At 36.5% G+C, this 20,087-nt stretch overlaps 2 protein-coding genes across 4 annotated transcripts in view; one reads left to right on the top strand and one right to left on the bottom strand.

Annotated features, from left to right (window-relative positions):
• Kdm3 (Lysine demethylase 3) overlaps positions 1-5,024 on the bottom strand; it is a 444,114-nt gene extending 439,090 nt beyond the window's left edge. For both annotated transcript variants that reach the window (XM_083142382.1, XM_083142384.1), the window contains exon 1: positions 4,770-5,024. In XM_083142382.1, the coding sequence (XP_082998508.1) occupies positions 4,770-4,925 (156 nt within the window). In that variant the 5' untranslated portion in view covers positions 4,926-5,024. The remainder of the gene's footprint in view (positions 1-4,769) is intronic.
• Positions 5,025-5,165: 141 nt separating this feature from the next.
• Positions 5,166-20,087, top strand: part of LOC146004227 (uncharacterized) — a 111,109-nt gene continuing 96,187 nt past the window's right edge. Inside the window, exon 1 of one of the 2 annotated variants that reach the window (XM_083142902.1) lies at positions 5,166-5,291. In XM_083142902.1, the coding sequence (XP_082999028.1) occupies positions 5,260-5,291 (32 nt within the window). In that variant the 5' untranslated portion in view covers positions 5,166-5,259. Of the gene's footprint in view, positions 5,292-19,202; positions 19,419-20,087 lie in introns of those variants that run through there. The other variant, XM_083142901.1, reaches the window with a different exon arrangement.

Genomic DNA, 20,087 nt, shown 5'->3' with positions numbered 1-20,087 from the left:
TCTAAAACAAAGTTGTACGGAAAGTCGGCCACGGGGTGCAAATGTAAAATTAAGCAACTTATCTTTACACACGACGTTAATTGCTAATTAAGAACAGAAAAATCATGGCTATAGCTTTCGAAGCAGTAACTGTTTATGGAATTGATTGTTTATTTTACTTCGCGTTTTGTGCCTCTTGGCTAATTTGCGAAGATTGGGATGAGTGATGAAATAATGAAATTCATGAATAGACATTCACAAACAACCAAGTCAGAGCGGGATTCGAACCCGGCGTCGCAGCGCGATGTGCTAACCACTCGGCCGCAGGGTCCGGTTGTTTATGGAATTAAATGACAACCTATCTTTACAGACAGATAAGCATTCCAATCTTTGTATACAATTTCATTTATGTATTTTCATGCCTTAACAAGAAACAACATGGATTCTAATCTAACTTAAATCTTGAAGCTTAAATACTTCAAGATTTCCCCGTCAATAAGCACGTTCTGAAGATAAGACAATTGTATCACAAATATTGCTATATTAAATACTGAACATTCTTCAAGAAAAAAAAAAAACTATTCAAAACATTACTTCATTTTGTAACAATTTATACTGATTATATATAATTTATCAAATTATACAGTATTCCAGTTACTCTTAAGCTTTTGTCAGGCAAATCACTTGAAATAATACTCTTTATAGCAGCTTTCCCTATGCACAACTGACAACTTACAAGGAAACTATTTCATCATATTTCTCTTTCTCCCGCGTTCCCGGCTATATCTCACGGTTCACTTTTTTCCGATCGCAAAATGCAGCTCAGATTTCTCAAACAGTGCATATTCTGTGATAATATATCGCACTACCTTAACAAAAAGTTGCTTAGAAGCTACACGCTTCAGATTTTTATGTGCACAGTTGATCTAATTTATTTTAAGCTTTTTAAAATTAACCGAAGGGTAGGGATATGTGAAAAACATAGCACGGGTGAAAATAAATAAATAAAAGTCTTTAAATGCCCGTATTGTACGCCGTATTTCACATAGAAAATCACTAATTAAGTCAACAGTATTTCCAAATTTTCAAAATCCGGACACTGTAATACTCACTTTCCACCGAAGGATTTTAGGATAGCTGCACGTGCACGACAGAATAGTAATTATAGTTGGTTCATAATTTTTTGACGAACATCAAGCACTCTTTTTAAAGTTGGAATCGAAAGAATCAAATATTTACTTATGTACAGATCTATTTTCTCGTTTAATATCTATTTATTGGATACTGGAATGCTGGTCATTGACCTTCCTACAAAGACTCATCTTGCAACAACCGCAATATCATTGTGTACTCGTTCTAAAGGCGACGATTTCAATCATGTGGCAGCAAACCAATATTGCGCACACAAACAAAAAGAGAGCAACAATCTCTACAATATGCAGGCCACCTGCCAGTCAGATGGCTGTGAAACTACCTGCTACATAACGGGAAATGCTTCCTCCCTGGTGTTGACAATGGGAGGCAGCCCCAAGCAGGTATGCATGGGCTCTGCAGGTCCTTCAAGGCACAGGTGCATGAGGGAGGGAGAGAGAACCCATACCGATGTCCCCAGAAAAATTTTCAGTGTTGTAAACACATCCTACTTCCTCGGACGAGGGTGGGGAGATGAAATGTGGGAACTTATTTCCCCAGAAGGATGGTAAATCCATTATATCCAAAGAGTGAAGCTACTATTTCAATTATATTGTTATCATGCGGAAGTGAAGCAGGGGCGTCGCCATCAACGTTTTACAATAAAACTATTATAAGCCAATAGAAATAAATCAGTTTTATTCCAAAATTATTATTATTCTTTTCTTAGGGAGACTTTTCTACTAGATATACCTAAGTGAATATCCAGCACAACCGTTTTTCATTTTCATTATTTTTTTCTTCCATACAATTAGTGTATAAATGCATAGTTATTATATTTTGTTGTTAACTTTTACACACCCTTTCAAGAAACAGTTTTAGAAGTTAGAGGGAAATTTTAATTATCAAATTTATGTTGCGTGAACTCTCACCAAAAAAACAACTCAATTTTTGGGATTTTGTAAATTGGGGAACAATTTATTGTTTGGATTAAATTGCAGAATATGGTTCCTGAATTTTACACTTTATTTTCTCGATCTCACGCATTTTTCTACTTTGATTTTTCTCTTCCAATACGAACTGGGTTTTATTTCTGTTATTAACAATAAAAGTAACAAGCTTTTGTAAATTGAAACAAACAACTCCAATTTCCAGAAGGGGCGACGGTGTGATGCATTTAAATTTATATCTCCATCCCACTTCTCAGATCAATCGCGACTATGATGATGATGGGTGAAGGTTCAAGACACGACGACAGAAACAACCATGCTTTCGTCAGGACAACAACCTAGGACTTCTGGCATGGCATCAGGCTACGCTACCCACTCCGGCATGGAGTCTGGCATAAAAGTATTTGAAGGTGGGTATTGACCGAAATATTGCATCCCTTTTCACATCGCCTAAGGATGACTGACATGGAGGAAATATTCTGAACAGGAAATGTGTCTGTAACACCTCGTTGGGAACAATTCGCTCAAAAGGTTGAGGTTAGCAGTTCTTGTTTCAAGGAATGTGCACACACAAAGATAAAGGTAAAGCGTTCCCCTGTGCATAGCACCACGCCATGAAGGCGTATAGGGGGTGTGGGGGTAACTTTCTTGATCCGGTCGTGAGTGGGTGTGATGTGATCAGCATCACGCCCCTGACCGCCTTTACCCCCCAGGGTTTCCCCCAGGTACCCATGTTATTCGACGCTGGGTGGGCACCGGAGCCGCTTCCACCGTTAGAAAAGTTCCCGGATTTGAACCGGTCGGGGATCGAACCCGGGACCTTGAGCATGGTAGTCAGACGCGTTACCGACTGAGCCACCGCGGCCATGCACACACAGCTGAAGAAATTTTCAATTTGAAAGCACCCACTGATCCCAAAATTTGTACACTCCTGTTCACATAGTGGCACAAACTTCAACTACCCAGCCTTACGAAATGTGTACATCCGTTGGCTCAACACTGACGAATTTTGAAGTAAAAATGTGTGGAATAAAACTTGGTTCAATACTTTCCGAGCATGATACTAGATGGGCTTCCTTCCTGCAATGATTTTTCAGTGTTCTTTTGCTCCTAAAAATATCAGTTTTAAAGCATCGAAAATTTGCATGTACAAAACCAAAAACTAAATTTGCAGGATTAACAATCGCAAGGTAAAGTCATTCACCTTACTTATTTTTGGTGACTTGAATTCTATTCCCCAATGGGAACAGTAGAAATTCGGGTATAAAAAATAGAGACAATGTAATTTATACATGACCAAATACTATATTAATATGATTAATTGAAGTATATAAATGGGGCTCCTGCGTAGCCAAGTGGTTAGCGCTCTCGTCTTTGGTGCGAAAGGTTCCAGGCTCGATTCCCGGTGGTTGCCCCCAAAATTTCGGCGTTGACCCAGCGTCGTGAGGACAATTGGGAAGATACTGCAAGAAGTAGCGAAAAACCAGAAAACAGTGGCGATGGGATCCGATGCGCTGACCACGTGTGAAAAGCCGCTCTGGTAGGCCCTAACCCTTTAACGGAGTTTAGTTTTAGTTAAGTATATAAATGGAAATTTTCCCAGTGTTGCTTCACAAGCAATGGGTCATAATACCATGTTATCACTGTTAATAATATATTTATTGCTGGTCAAATTCCTCAACAACAAGAAAGAGACTACTGTTGGCATTTTAGGCATAAATACATGCAAATAAATAGTGACCGAGATTACTGAAAATTTTAGTTTGTGTGTCCTGAGGCGACAAAATATGTCCAGTACTATAGATGTTGGGAATAGGTGCAGAATGGTCAATTATTAATTTCAGCATTACCCCTTCAATATACCCGCAATTAATTTAAAGGAATATGGGAAGGGTAAACCAACAATACCCCATTCAAAAGGATAAGGACACGAAATCATTGTCGTAAAACTGATTTATACTTAAATGGCATTTTACGCACCGGAGTAAATTGGACTAGTTCTTTCGCTTACAATTTAAATAGAACCGAATTCTCGAAATATGTACACGAAATAAATCATTGACATGGTAGTCAAAAAATAATAAATTGCATTAAATTATGTCATATAATAGTATTATGCGATAATAACGTTAATATGTGTCCTTCCTGTTAAGACTATAAAAATAGTCAGCACTCTAAATAAAAGAAGGTTTCGTAATTCACAAAAGTAATGAATGATCACTTGCAAACTTCGCCTGCTCTGGCAGATAATAACTTACTCATAACGGGGTGAAAAACCCCTCTGCACTTGTTACCAAGGATGTAGGTCAGACGGAACTCTGACTTTTTCTCATGTAGAGGAAAATATACAAGGCTGAGTTCATATGAATTTTTCTCCATTCGAAAACTGAACAAACGAAATTATGGCATGCCTATCGTATGTATATATTTAACGAGCTGGTAACCACATAAAAAATGTTTTAAACGATGATGTAATTGCTCTATTGCTGTAAAACAAGAAGCCCGCTACAACAGACGATTGTAACACACTCCGTAAGCGCCTCATCTCCTACTGAGCCAGGTCTTTAACAGAGCTGTCAGTTCGCGACCTTCCCCTGCAACAACCTACACTTGCCCTCTCGTGTACAGAGTATTCCTCTACATAAAACTGATATGTGAGAAAATAACTACTACCCTTCTTTTCTTCGCAATAACAATTTTACACTCTACCTGTAAATCTGGATGTCTGTTGTCCTTGTGACTTGCAGCACGTATCACTCCCGCCCGCCATCCCCATTCGCTGATTTTCGACAATTTTATCTTTGTATAACCACTCACTGACAGAAAACGTTTACCAACTATTTCTTCACGATACTTGTATGCCATGATATACACTAGTCACACATTTTCAATTCAAAAACACTCACAAATGTCAAACTTTTCCGTGAACGACTACGCACCACAACACCATTCTATTTCCGCGCAATGATACTTGAAAACCACTGAACTGATGTGTTACGCTACTGTATCCCTTTCACGACAGATTCTTCCGCTGCTTAGGCAGAAAACTTTGACAGAAAGTAGTTCACGTCACATGATCAAAACATTCTGACGTCATTATTCAAAATGGCTGTTGGTTAGCATACGCTTGGGAGCTGCTGTTCAGTGTCTTTGTAATGTGTTTACTGTGAAGATCGTGCGTTAGTGTTTTCCATAAACTATGATATCCTCCATTGTTTCGAGACTTGTGATGTAAGTAATCAGCATTTGCGTTGATGTTATATGAGGGTGAATCTTATAGATAATAGGAGTTGTGAATTCGCGTCCAGTCTCACCTGGTGATTTATTATGCCGAATAAGTCCGTCACATGTAAAGTGTGTGCCGTTATTTATGTACATGTATAACTGAAAATGGTGCGTTTTATCTCCCAATTTTTTCAGTTTAATGTTTCCCAGTGCATCCGAGAATTTTTTTCTTCCAGTTGAGAAATTCCCTGGTGAGATAACTTGATGAATTGTGAGTTTTGATTTCTTTGTACGATGTTTCAGTTATGGAAGTCTATACACATACTGACAAAAGTGAGATTACTTACTTGCTTAGAGCTTGATCACCATTTTCGCTAGAACCTAATTTGACTAACAAATTAGTAGCAATTGGATTTGCATAGCCTCAACTCCTAACTGAAATATGAAGTGTTTTTTCTGTGTGAGCTGTTTGTGTACAAATATCAGAATTGTCTTCTTTAGCAATGGATGTCAGCATACTTTTCAGTCATTTTTTACAAACTCGAATGCTTACCTTTTTAGGGACTGGCTTGTAAGTTTTAGTGGAATTTATCATGGATTGAGCTATGAAGTGCACTTCAAATTGACACTATGGATACAAGTTATTTGAATTAAGTTGGTTTGTAAGAGTAAATTTATTAGAATATAGACACTAAGAAAATTACTAATGACTGACACTGAGTAGCAGTGTCTATTGCTACCCGATTTTTAGACAAATATAATATTTTGGCTGAAAAAAAGGTGTGATGTTGCCCATGTGTAATAAATAAGTATAGGCTATATTCACACAGTTAGACCCAGACTTCGGATTTTCTTCATCTAAACTTAAATATTATTAAGGTGAGGTGTGCACTGCTCTATTAATCTTTTCTTCTTCCATTCCGTGTTGCATTTTGAAACAATAGAATAGACATACATTTTTTTTTGTAGAATGAACTTGTTTTATGTATTCATAAGAAACATAACATGTTTCTTAATGGATAGACGATTCTATAAAATTACGGAGTGACTATTTTCACCAGGTGGGGAGGCTAGCTTTTGAGCTATTTTCACCAGATTTTAAAATGCATGTGCATGATTTGCAACCTGGACTGGCCTGCTACACGGATGTGTGTATTCTAGTTGTTGATGTGTATGACGTTTACATTGGTGTGCATTTATTTTCGTGCAGGAGACAAGTACTTTCTTTTCTGCACATCATGGAGTTGAAAGAACACTGCAAGGTATTCTGATGTGAACTGGTGCTGCTAATATGTCACATGACATAAGTACGAAGGGGCATTAGCTTCCGAAATGCTTTCGTCGTTAGGCAGGTCAGGTTTAGGGTTTTTAGCATTAAAATTACCTCGGTAAATACTTCGGCATGAGTTTACAATACCGGACCACTTCAATTTCTATAAAATTTCGCCTACTTACTAATTTCGGTGTCCTGATGACGTATCTGTAGTTCATATTCGGCGGTCACTTGTTAAAATTGTACATTTACATGTAGAACTTGTAAAATAACCTTGCGATTTGCCATGGTGATTGTCTATAGACAGCAATTCGGAACCATCTTTCTTTCGCAATTCACTAATGGTCTTCCTTTACGAACAACGATCTTGCTGACGTCAGACGATTAATGCCTACAAGGTTAGGTTAGGTTCCATTAGCATAAGTCACAAAGAAAAATTAATATTTTAGCTAAGAGAACTATACCTTGTCTTGCCTGTTGATTTGTTCATGTTGGAAAATGGCGTCTTCCATGGAGTTATTGTTCTTATGGTAGGGTTACGTTGCGTTAAGAAAACATAGTTTATTTCATTTTTTTTTCTTGATTTCCATACTTGACCGTCAATTATTACATGCCTATTCGTGATTAGGAGTTCACAATTAGTGAGTAGGCGAAATTTCATAGAAATTGGAGAGTGGTCCGGTATTGTAAACTCGTTACATACTTTCAAACACCTGATCATGTAATTTCTGGTCTTCAGTACTTTCTGCTATTCTCACTACCTTGTGACTAGTTGTCACACCCATTTTTAATTTTAAAATAACTTCTTAGCAGTAAGTTCAGCAACACTGCCAATGAATATAATACAATAAGATAAAGGACAGTGTTATGTTATAATTTGGGTAATTATTTTGCTAGTGAAAATAGTCCTACATGCTGTTCTCAGCATCTGGTTAAAATAGCTCTGTATTCTATTCTCACCACCTGGTGAAAATAGTCACAGCCATGAAATTAACATGGTAAAGTTACATAAGGTAAATTAGAATGATACTGTCATTTGATTTGTTGGAGAGAACACTTTCCCTACTTTGTTTCACTTTGTGTTTGATATGATTTCTACCATGTTCAGATACTGTTGAAGTAGCTCAAATTCATCGGAGTAGTAAAAATGTTATGCTAGTATGAAATGGTACATTGTTTCATAATACATTACATTTGGTTCTAAAGATTCCATTTTCCATACCTTAAGGTCATTGAGTACAGTCTTGCATAAGATGCATATTTAGTACTCTTGGATGCTATCAAGTGTTTCAATCACAGAAAGCTTCATTGTTTTCTAGATCATTTATTTCTCATTATGTGGTGGTTGCAAGAATGTTTTTTATGTTCATTATTAACAAATTTGTTACAGAGAATGAATACACTTACTTCCTCTTTAATTTTACGTTTTCACTAATCGGAACGTTGTTCTGCATTTTTCTCTCCCACATACTATTTTTCCATTCATGTACTTTGTGCAGCTTGCTTAGATCCCCCTCTTGTTAACATGCATATTACTTTTTTCTGAGACTAAAAAACACATGTAGTGAATTATGATGTAGTATCCTACATGTGAACTTCCGTATGTTTTGATTGTGAACCTGGGTGGTATGAGCGTCCTTTCTCTTTTATTAACTTAATAATCATTGTCCATCCTCATCGTTGCAATAGGTCACAAGTTGCAGAAACACTAGAGTGCGCGTCAAATCTCCAGCATATGGCGATAGCCAATAGCAGCACACTGCAGAGGTGCCATGTCGAAATCTCACAGGAAAAGAGACATCGGGGTTGAGAGAAATGCCTTGTCAACGAGAGCACGGCAACGTGGCACGTCTGTGATTCGCTGGTGCTCTTCAGCCGTTCAAGGCCATATGCAGGAGATTTGACGCGCACTCTAGCCAAACAACTGAAATACAAATACACTGTGTGTTGTTTCTGTTTTCCATTTGAGAATTTAAAAGTGGAAGAAAATATTCAGTATGTATGTGCGAGAAGTTAAGGAAATTGTGAGACGTGAGAGTTTGATGTACTTAGCTTCTGTGAATAACGTAAGTTGTATTTTCCAAATTTATGTGTGTATGTGTTTTATGTATTCTAAGTACATGCTATATGCGATTTGCATATATTACAGGAGATAAAATAGGACAAAGATACAGGGTTGCAGGTTAATGGTGTTGAAAGTATATTATTATTTTCCAAAATCCTTTGGGGTAAGGGGCCCAACTTCCAATCGCTAGATGTCTTCAGTACACATCAACATGCTCCACATACTCGTAGTTTAGCTACATGGCTAAAGGCACACTGAAAAGTCATGGCACTTATTACTTCTGACAGATATTTTGCCCCACATATTTTCAAATCCATATTTTATAATGGCTGTTGCTGAGGTGACATATATTGGTGCCACCTCTGTTCACACATTGTATAGGTTTTGCATGCGAGAATGAATATGATTCTCTTACCAAACCTGCAAGGTCTACTTCTACCTTACCTTCTACACATGTATTCATGATATGTGCGACTTACTCACTTTATATATATATATTAATTTGTATTTTCAATAAATTTTGTGCAACGATGTTTCGGAAACAACTGCTTCCTTCTTCAGGCTCTTTTCTCGTCTGACCGAAATATCCGATAGCCTCAGCTATCCGAAATATATACTCATTTCACGTAAGTAACAAAGTTTTGTATTTTTAATTTATTGAAAATACAAATTAATATTCTATACATGTATGAAACTTTTTAGGCTATTTTTTCAGCAGCTATATTTTGCGAGCAAAGCAACTATTGCAACTTAGGCCCGCTTTTGGACAAAAGCATATTTCGTAACATTTATGTCATGACCCAAATGCTACCGTGTAAAGTAATAAATCTTATGGGATTTCAGATGCCATGTCATATTTCATGGCATTTCTCAAGGATAGAACCCATCCTATTTTCGTAGCATAACAAACCAGAAGCAAGCTCTAGGTCATGAGTGCAGATGTTATGACCGTGTTATGGCCGTGTGACCGTGTGACCGTGTTATGGCCGTGTGAGATGTAAACAATGTATCACTTCACATTTTTAAAAGCCAATAACTATTTATCCGAGTTAGAGGAATAACATTTCGTGTAAAACGTTATTAGGTACAAAACAATGGTGCTGCTTAAATACATACTTTACAACGTTTACTGTACACACATGGAAGTATATTTTATTTGTTTCAACTGTAAATGCCATGCACTCAGCATCGATGGTGTAACTCGACGTGCTTTTGATCCCATGTATGTTATACATTGTAATCGTAAAAGCTAACTGAAAGGTACGTGAAATGCTTCCGTGTAAAATACTGTCTGGTATAAGATTTTTGGAAGCATTTATGCTAGCAAAAATGTTAAAAGGAAATTCTTTCATTGAAAGCTGGCTTTACTGTTTTGTATGTTACGCTACAGTTACTCTTTCCAAAACTTGACACTTTCATTCACACTTATTTTCAAGCATTCAGATGCTCTCTTTATTCTCATGTACAGCTTGCAATAATCATCCTCCATCCAGCAGTCCAGTCCAACATGAACCTTACTTTCTGCTGCGACAGCCATTGAAACCTTAAAATGCAATGTATGTAGCATATCACCATAAACACCATTCTTTTCATTATTTTTTTATACCTGTATTCTGTGTATGTTTGCTGTGCTTTTTTCGTGGAAAAAAAGTTCTGCTACTCTTCAAGTTTGTTTCTTATTGTTATTGTGTTCATCATAAGATTTATTTATTTATTTCGCCTATAGCAGAGCTTTTGCTCCAATTACAATAGGCTTACATATATCATAAACGGTACCAGTTTCATAGATCGGAGACACATTAAAATCGGATATTTTGTGTTTCGCATGGTTCGTACTTACCAATTGTGTATTGTGGAACATAGTTCAAGGTGCCGTTATTCTTTTTACACGAGAACAAACACAATTTTTCACAGTCTAAATAAAGTAAAGTGCTCCCCTGTGCTTAGCACCATGCCATGAAGGTGTTTAGAGGGTGTGGGGGTAACGCCCCACACTTTCTTGATCCGGTTGTGAGAGGGGGAGATGTGATCAGCATCACGCCCCTGACCGCATTTACCCCCCAGGGTTTCCCCCAGATACCCATGTTATTCGACACTGGGTGGGCGCCGGGGCCGCTTCCAACGTTAGGAAAGTTCCCGGATTTGAACCGGCCGGAGATCGAACCCGGGACCTTTAGCATGGTAGTCAGATGCGTTACCGACTGAGCCACCGTGGCCACTAAATGCTTTTTTTATTCCTTTTCTCGCTTCCGGAACACACAATATGGTGGGCACATCTTGACTCATGTTGTGGGTATTCAGTGTTTCAACCTTCTTCATCGAAAAATACCTACTATCGTGTTCGTCACCGGTGAAAATTATACATTATGCACAGGTAGCTGACGGATAGCCCCACAAACCATTATGCACAGTAGCTGACCGATAGCCCCACGAACCATTTCCGATAAGGTTAGGTTAGTGTTGGTTACGTTAGGCAAGCATAGTAAAAAAAAATGGGGGTTTGAAACACTGACAGGGGCTCATCAAACGTACGCAGCATCCGGTTGTTGTAGGGCAAGCAAATGAAAGCAATGGTAATTGTGCGTCGGTGAGATATTTCTCTTGGAAAATACATGATTTCACAGTCAAATATATTCCACGATGAAGGAAAATACCTCGGCGAACGTTGTAAACCTTGGAGAAGTTAATTTCCGTAAGTAGTTTGTTGTGTAAAATTGAAGAAATGTGTCTCCGATGTATGAAACTGTTACCTTATAAACAATTAAAAATTACATTTTTAATAATGCAAAACTACACTAATCATTGATTAAAGAATACTAGCACAAATTTTATAGAAAACATTGATCTAAAAATGACATTTACAGAAGTGTAACAAGATACATATCTATATGCAGACATTGATATATACACATAGATAAACAAATACACACACATAAGGCCATATTTACAAACATACCTACCTATGTACACAGAAAATATCTACAATTGTTTGATTTGTTCATGACATTCTTCAAAGGACAGACAGGAATTGCTTGAATGCCATACTCTATACTATTTCATTGTGTTTAATGAATAATCTTAGAATAAGCGAATTCTGGTGCACTGTTGAGTGGGATTTGCTGTAATAAAAAGGCTGCCTGAACCGTAACATATCCTTCTTAGCATTAAAGTTTAATGTTTGGAGGAGACTTGGACTGTTGACTAGCCCGTTGGCTAACTTCTATAAGAATAATTGATGTGATACCACTCTCCTATTGCACAAAGGTGTAACATCGAATTCACTGAGTAGTTGTTTATATGATACCTGATCCTGAAAAGATGATCTTTTGTAATACAAGTAAGGGTAACACTTTACTATACCGAAGATGGATTTGTTCAAATTTACAGGAGTAAGTACTTACGTAAATCATTTCTGTAGCGTTGTTGATGTTCGGGAATGTAGTTTTGATCCATTTTAATGCGTATGCATGTGGTTTTCTACGAAAATCTATTTCCGACGCGCTATTGCTGCTGCCGCCATTTGCTTTCTGCACGTCATCGAGAAAACCCGATGTTGTCCGTATATGCTAAATTGAACGAAAGGAGTGCTAATGGAACCTAACCTCATCCCCGTGATGGCTCGTGGGGCTATCCTGAATTTTTGGATTAACGTCAATGGTTTTTGGGGGTATGCGTGGATGGTTTGTGGGGCTAACGTCAATGGTTTAATAATTACTCTTTGTCAAAAATTCAACTTTTTTTGGTTAAAAATTTTCGTGAAATGTTTTTAATTTTTTTTTAAAACTTAGGTATTTTTCGTTAGAAATTCATTATTACACCTAAAAAATGTTCCGCAATGCAGAATAGTACGTTAGCAATGTAAACAATTGCGAAATAAATCATTGATAGGTGTCTCCGGTATAGTAAAGTAGTACCCAAGTAAGGAACAAATTTCTTCTGTGAATTCTTTCTATCTTTTTGTATAAGGTGACCAGACTACAATTGCATATTCTAATTTGGTTCGAACAAGACAATTAAGCGGACTTGTCAGTGCTGTTTCACTATTTATGTCTTGTGAATTTCTAATTAAGAACCCTAAAGTTCTGTAAGCATCATTGCAAATCTGATCAATATGTGTTCCAAAAGATAATTTATTATTTAATGTAACTCCTAAGTCATTTATCTGATTTACTCTTTGTAATGCATGATTATTCATTGTATACTGATAAATATTAGGTTTGGTTTGCCTGGAAAAAGTTATTGCAAAGCATTTTGTGACATTAAAGTTTAATTTATTTTCGATGCTCCATCTTTGTGCATTTTCCAAGTCTTTTTGCAAATTAAGTGCATCGCTTGAATACAATTTTAAATCATCAGCATAAAGTAAACATTTTGAGTATTTAAAAATTGTGGGTAGATCATTAATATATAATAGAAAGAATAATTGCCCAAGATTGGAGCCCTGTGGTACATCGGAACAGACTCTGTACGAGTATGACTTAGATCTATTCAAAATATTGTGGTATGCTCATAAATGATTATGCATTCACGTAATCACATACACATTTCTTTTTATTAAAATAAAAAGGTTATAATTTTTTTCTTGCCTGTAAGTAGATATCAGTGTAGTGTATCATTGCTTACAACCTGAGAAAAAGCTCTGCATACATGTGGGTACTTATTCGAAGCCCTTTACAGGGTTGACTTTTGATCTCCACAGACGTTTACTTTCTGAATTTCACCCAATCTTCACTCGTTTCCTTTGCCATGATTAGCTGGAGAGTGGCAAAAAGGCGATGCTAAACAACTCAGATACATTGAGGGAGCTGACCTCTATGACAGAGTGGTTAGCGCAGCATGCTATGATGTCAGGGGTTTGGGGTTTGAATCCTTTTTGCTGACTTGATCTCACCATGGAATTTCACTAATTCGAAAATCAACTTGGGCATGGGTGTTTGTTGTGATTGTCACTTCATTAATTTCATCACAGCCTGGATTTTTATGTAATATCATAGTACAAAATATGTAACAATAATTGATAAAATATGTACCTAAATATATATTATCAAAAGGATATGTAGTATCATAGAATATGTAACATAATTAATCGAGTATCAACTATTAATTACTTTTCACATTGCAAATTATTGTATTGTAAAATATGTACGAGAGTTCTTCGTAACTTTTGAAACAAATTGTAAACAAAGAGCATCTACAGAAAGAACAATCGAATGAAAATATATAGCTACTTTTGTGCATTTTTTTGTACAAGAGAACATATTGTGTAACTCACTACATACAGGAAAGTAGCTCTCTTATCCACCAATGCCAAGTTTCTAGGTGCTTTGCCTAAACCTAAAAGCGAGATGAAAATATGTAATCAGAAAGGGGAGGGGAGAGAATCTCCAGCATCTTTCGATAAATAACAACAGTTCCAGTGATTTTTTTTGTCCTCAGCCTGTCTTTCGACTTGGCAGTCAATGACTTGCATGTCATTGATTAGAAAATATGACATCACACGAGATAACTAATTTTCTTCATCATGTTTCAGAGATCAAAAATATAGGAAAAAGAATCAAGATAGGATAAAATTGCTGAGTTGTTTTATGTAAAGTAAATTAGCAAATATGTAACATAAAACTTATGCAAAATGATGTCGGTTACATAATTCGTTGACATTTTCATGATCAAGATATATATATATATCTAGAAAGGAATAGAATATGTAGTGTGTAAAGTGCAAAAACACAGGGGAGCACCAAGCCATGAAGGCATATAGTGGGTGTGGAGTTAGGGCACCACACTTTCTTGATCTTGACCAAAGGTGGGGGTGATGTGATCAGCATCACGCCCCTAGCCACTTCCCCCCCACCCCCCCGTGTGTTTCCTCCAGGTACCCACTTTACACAAAGCTGGGTGGATGCCGGAGCCACTTGAACAGGTGGAAAAATCCCGGGTCTCTTGCATGGTAGTTAGACGCCCTAACAACTGAGCTACCACAGCTCAATAGAATATGTAATTACATACAAATCCTAGCTTAATCATTACTCATCCTCATCTTTGCGATTATCCAAAAGTAAAAAGAGAAAGCGAAGTAAAGTAACCCAATTAATCAGCAAATGCAGTGTGTGTTTCTTAGGCTAAGGCAGACACTGTGCTGGGACATATTTCATTCACTACATCCATGTAGGTCGAGCCCAACTTATGTGACGACACTGCAGTTAATCTGTGAAGTACATGTATGTTACAGGTGTAGTACCTATTGTTAGAATAAATATTATCCATTCAGTGAGTCAGATGAGGAGAGGGATTAATCGAAGTTATAACAGCCTCCTGTGACTGTCTTTCTTAACCCCCTTCAGACCCATTGTACATGATCGTGTACATCACTTTTATTATTTTTTCAATGCGTGATAGCGAATGTTTCAGCATTTTTTCCCCCGCATGATTTTGTACATTTCGTCTGCTGAGAAATCTCTAAGCTACTGCCACCTGGTATCACCGACAGAAAATAGAGAGTAAATAGCAATGATGACGGGAATAGTTGACAACATTGAAAATAAATATCCTACAATTTGTTTAATTTTAACATAGATTTAGATTAGATCATGTATATGCCAAAAATGTACGGATATGTTTTCAGAAAAAAATAAATGTTGTTGTTTTTGTGACCAGGACACCTATTATAGCTACATTTCAGCAATTTTTTTCGTTATTGAAAAAACGATCGGGTCTGAAGGGGTTAAAAGAGAAATAAAAAGCAGGATGATAATGAATTGCAAGAATTACTACCAAAAGAGAAGCCGAAGCTTCCTTTTACATAAAATTGTGACATCCTGCCAGCACATCCCGTTAAACTGCACAATAAGCCTGTTCAGTACACCTGCCTGATGTACCTGCATCTGTGTGGCAGCCATACCAAGTCTCATCATGACTGAGAAAGAAACTTTCATTTTGTGACATCTTCCACTCTAATGTTTGACAAGAAATCTACAAACATTTTTTCAAGAGCTTTATTATTATTTTCTTGTGGGTATGACAATATTATCCAGTTCCTATTTTTAAAGAGAATTTACATAATTATATTACCAATCACCTTTTTGCCTTTTGGTAGGAAACTGATTAGGTTGCAACACTACAATTTATAATTCTCATATTTCTGAACGTGCATTCTCCGGGGCCCAAAGCTTGCGGCTTAGGCTGCACGACCACGGTGCAGGAATTTGTTTTGCCATACATAATAAGGTTGGATCTAAAAATACTTCCTGCTTCTAAATCCACTTTGTTTTGTAGGAGAGGTCTTAATTCCCTGTATGCATATTTTATAGTGCTTATTGCATTTTGGGTGTGAAACTTTTTTTTAATTATGGTTGATATGGGTATGACACTCTTAACTAGTTTACCATGGACAATGCTGACATCTCCACATTATGGATAATAATTTGTATTCTTATATGCTCGAAAACATTCATCACTGTGTAGGAAAGTATTTCAAATTTTTAAGAACTTATCCGTTAGAAGGTTTGGTTACCATAGCATATGCACATCTTTCGTTTTCATAAACCTGCATGATCTTTATTTTACTAAAAATATTAGTGATTCGTAAAAGCAGTTTCTGACATCCTTTTGAACATATGAGTATTTTGTAACATTATTAATTCAAAATATATAAAACAATCCGATTAGAACTACTATAATTTTAACTCACTAATTTTAACTTTTTAGTGCTTGAGTCTTGCATCAAAGTTTCATTTCAAATTACGGTTTGCAACACTGCAATTTGAGCACTTGTTATTTCATGTGTGTGGATAAGTCCTTGTAGCTCCTAAAGCAAAACCTGGATGCACCTTTTTTGAATGTTATTTTTGTATCGATTGGTCAAGTCACCAACAAAAGTTTTGATTCCTGAGTCATGGATGAGCTTTTGTAAGTTCCCTTCATGGATTTCATCCAATGACCAATTGTCCTCATCCTCATGATTAGCCGAAAGGAATGGAAAAGTGGAACAAACTAACACAAGTGCAATTGAAGATGTGGATTTTTAAAGCAAGTTCATATGCATTTGTGCGCATGCAATATTTATATACGATTTTGTCTTTGTACTTTATATACCTCTGAGGCATTCCAGCGTTACGTGTGTAACATTTCACATATAGAATGTATGCTTCTAAATATTAGGTTGGATTAAATGTTCTTAATGAACTAATTTCATAGAATTATGAAGTACTTTGTTGGGTTAGCTAACAAATGAAAAATAAAAAACTTGACTTATTTTTTTTTACTTCACGTTTCTTGAATATGATGGCATAGCCTGAATGCATGAAAGCATTAACGAAAAATTGTTACATGTGCATTGCTTTAAAACTGTAGGCTACAGATGCTAATAATTTTTGTTGGTAAAACATGCAAATTATATGCATTCAGAAACATTTACACCTTAATGCAATTAAAAGACAATAATAATTTTCAGATTAATTCATGTTGTTTCTTACATGGAGTAGGACTACTTATAGTGGAATGACCCCTCTGTATATCCAGACACTGAGAATATAAGAAAGGGCTACAGTTTGCACATGTGCAGAAACTAAATGCATGTAGCTCTAGACATGTTAGAACTAATGCACAAGAATATGAAATTGTTTTGCTCTTCACATTAACAGTACAAGAGGTATGCTGTAGAGTGCTGCGTTTTTTGCTCAAGCGGCAAATAGTTCGCACAGGCAATGCTAGATGACACACATAATTGATAGGTTTTCAGCTCGAGCGAAATACATTTGAATCCTATTAGTAGACGTATTTCCGTAATTTGTGTATGGTAGTGGGCCCTCAAATATGGATCGTGAAGTGAAATTAAAAAATAAGTGAACATAACCATCATCTCCATGTTAAAATGCAGTTTTGTGTATCTTACCGAGATATGTGAAAATGAAATAGATGATTATGGGCTGAAACTGCTTTGGCTGACATTTTATGTTTCTACGATTATTGTCACATTGAAATGATGTTCGATTTAATGTTATATCTGCATTTTATTATTTAGCAGAATATGATTATCCTTTTCGGTAAGTGAACAATGATGTACACGTACTTCTTGCACTGTGATACGGTATTTGTAATTGCTTAGGCAGGTCTGTCAGCATGTGTATCCATTTTACGTTTCGGTCTGTAGATATTGTATACTTTCATGTGCTGTATTTGAGTCTTACCTAATAATATATGGAATTATGACTTAGAATTGTAATTGCTTAGAGTGGATTCCTCCCATGTATGGGTTTTAGGTTGACAGTGCTGCTAATTAGGCTCTGAAATACGGGATGTTGCCAATCATTCCACTACGAGTGCGGCATCAAGCGTGGGAGATTCAAAGTTGTGTAAAGAGGTGCATTGGGAAGCTGATGTATAGAAAACACAGGTTCGGCCCTCATGTAAGGTTATTTTCTATCTTCCTTTTGTCTTCTTTGAAAAGTCGAAATTAAAGCATTCCTTGTTCTCAATCAGCCCAAACTTTCAATTGCCAACTCTACCCAAAGTAACGGTATCTGTACGGGTTTTAAAATATGGAGCTATTATTATGCAACTAAAAGCTCATTCATGCTTTTTGATATTATAATGTGTCATATTTGAACTTTTCTTGCAATAGCACCATCAACCCAGCATTAATTTCTGGACAAATAGTACATTTTTTTCAAGTTTTCTTTATTATGGTAAACTTATGTTGCAGAAAAAATGTGTGTAAAATTGATTCATTGTTTTAAAAAATGAATGAAGATGCTTTCAGAAAAGCCCAATTTAGGTGCCATTTTGAAAGGGTAAATACTTTCAGGTGTAGGTATTTGCAGACAACTTAACTTCCGACAACAGAGACAGCAATGCCTTCTGGTTTTGGCACCACAGCCTGCAAGTTTATTAAATTGCTGTTAAAACATATTTTTTGAAAACATAATGAAATTAACAAATTAAACTAAAGTTGACATTAAAAGTTTGGTGTCTGGCATGTGAGTGAATGCTATCCCCCCAATTTTTAAAAAAAATATTCAATATAGCATACCCCCAGCTAGCATAGTTTACATAGGTACCCCCCACATTCCCCCCTCCAACTGCAAATGTGCACTTTGAGGACTGCCCCCAACTGAGGCAATTTGTAGTAGAAATAACAAGAAATATTTAGCACTTTCAAAAGTGCAAATGGGTTAATATTAAGGTTGAAATATGCAGGTTTGCATTATTTTTCATGAGACTGATAATGCAGAGACAATGCTTGTCTAAGATCTGATCTCCCACTAAAATGACTAAGAACGATGCTGCCTTTAACATTGAACTGCTCTCACAATCTCAGCACTGATGGTCCTGGGTTCAAGTCCCATCAAGGGGTATTCCGTTGTGTTTTTTGTTTGTCCATTTTATGAGATTTTTCATGGTCACTGTTAATACAAAAAGAAGTAGAAAGCTATGTTAATTGCAGTTCTTGTCATTACCTGAAGATGAGTTAAAAAATCCACAATACCCATCTGAATTCCTGAACTTGATTGTAGCTTCTGCATTTGTTTTTGTTTAAAGGATTCCATTGTTTGGCCTGATCCATGGTAACACCATAATGAGTACTCATGTGGTTTCGGCACATTCTTCCAAATTTGTTTCACAACAGTGAATCCCCTGCTAGTAGCACCATGGCAGGGGACTCAACCCTCAGCAATCCACCTACCGTTTCGGTATCGAGAACCCAGTATATTTTGAATGCAACCTTTGCAGCTGTTATCATGTCCTTGGTTTATTACCAGCTCTATGTGTTCCGGAGCATGATCTACGAAGCCTTGAGGTAGGATGTTTGTTTTTCTTATTTTATTGTGAGGTTGTTCCATGCCTAGTGGCCTGATAGCCACTAGATTCCTAATTGCATTGGCTAAAGTCGAGAGTACTAGCTTTTCAATAAAGCTGCAAGAGGGAGGAGTTAGTTTTATCGATAAAACACATAAAAAGGATTTTACATTAGCTAGAGGGCTTTTAACAGGGAGTCTTGTGGTACGTTTTCTGTTCATTTTAACAAAGATAGAATTATCATTCTTTATGCAAAGGCCAACCAGAAATTTTTGCTTAAGGTATGCTTAAGAATAAAAAATACTATCATGTGTAGCTTATATGCTTCACAGACAATGAAGTCACACTTTGCTACATTTTTAAAGCATTACATACATAACACATGTTCATTAATACTTTTCATGCTATGTCATCATACTCAAGTTTTCTTAATTTGTTAGCTGACACCACAAAGTACTTCATAATTCTATGAAATCAATTCATTATGAATATTTTAATCCAACTACATGTCTAGAATTTTACACACATGTAACACAGGAAGATTTTTGTCCAGAATTTATGGGTTAATAACATCTCAAAAGATAACGAAAACAATTATGGGCTCTATATTTTTTAACAAGCATTGCACTCTTGAAGTTCTCTTCTTTCTACAGCATTTATGGCCAAGGTA

The sequence above is a fragment of the Lepisma saccharinum genome, chromosome 21 (assembly GCF_977018435.1).
Source record: "Lepisma saccharinum chromosome 21, izLepSacc3.1, whole genome shotgun sequence".
In the NCBI taxonomy this organism is placed as follows: domain Eukaryota; kingdom Metazoa; phylum Arthropoda; class Insecta; order Zygentoma; family Lepismatidae; genus Lepisma; species Lepisma saccharinum.
The sequence above is the reverse complement of the archived record's forward strand: the minus strand, read 5'-3'. Positions and strand labels throughout refer to the sequence as shown.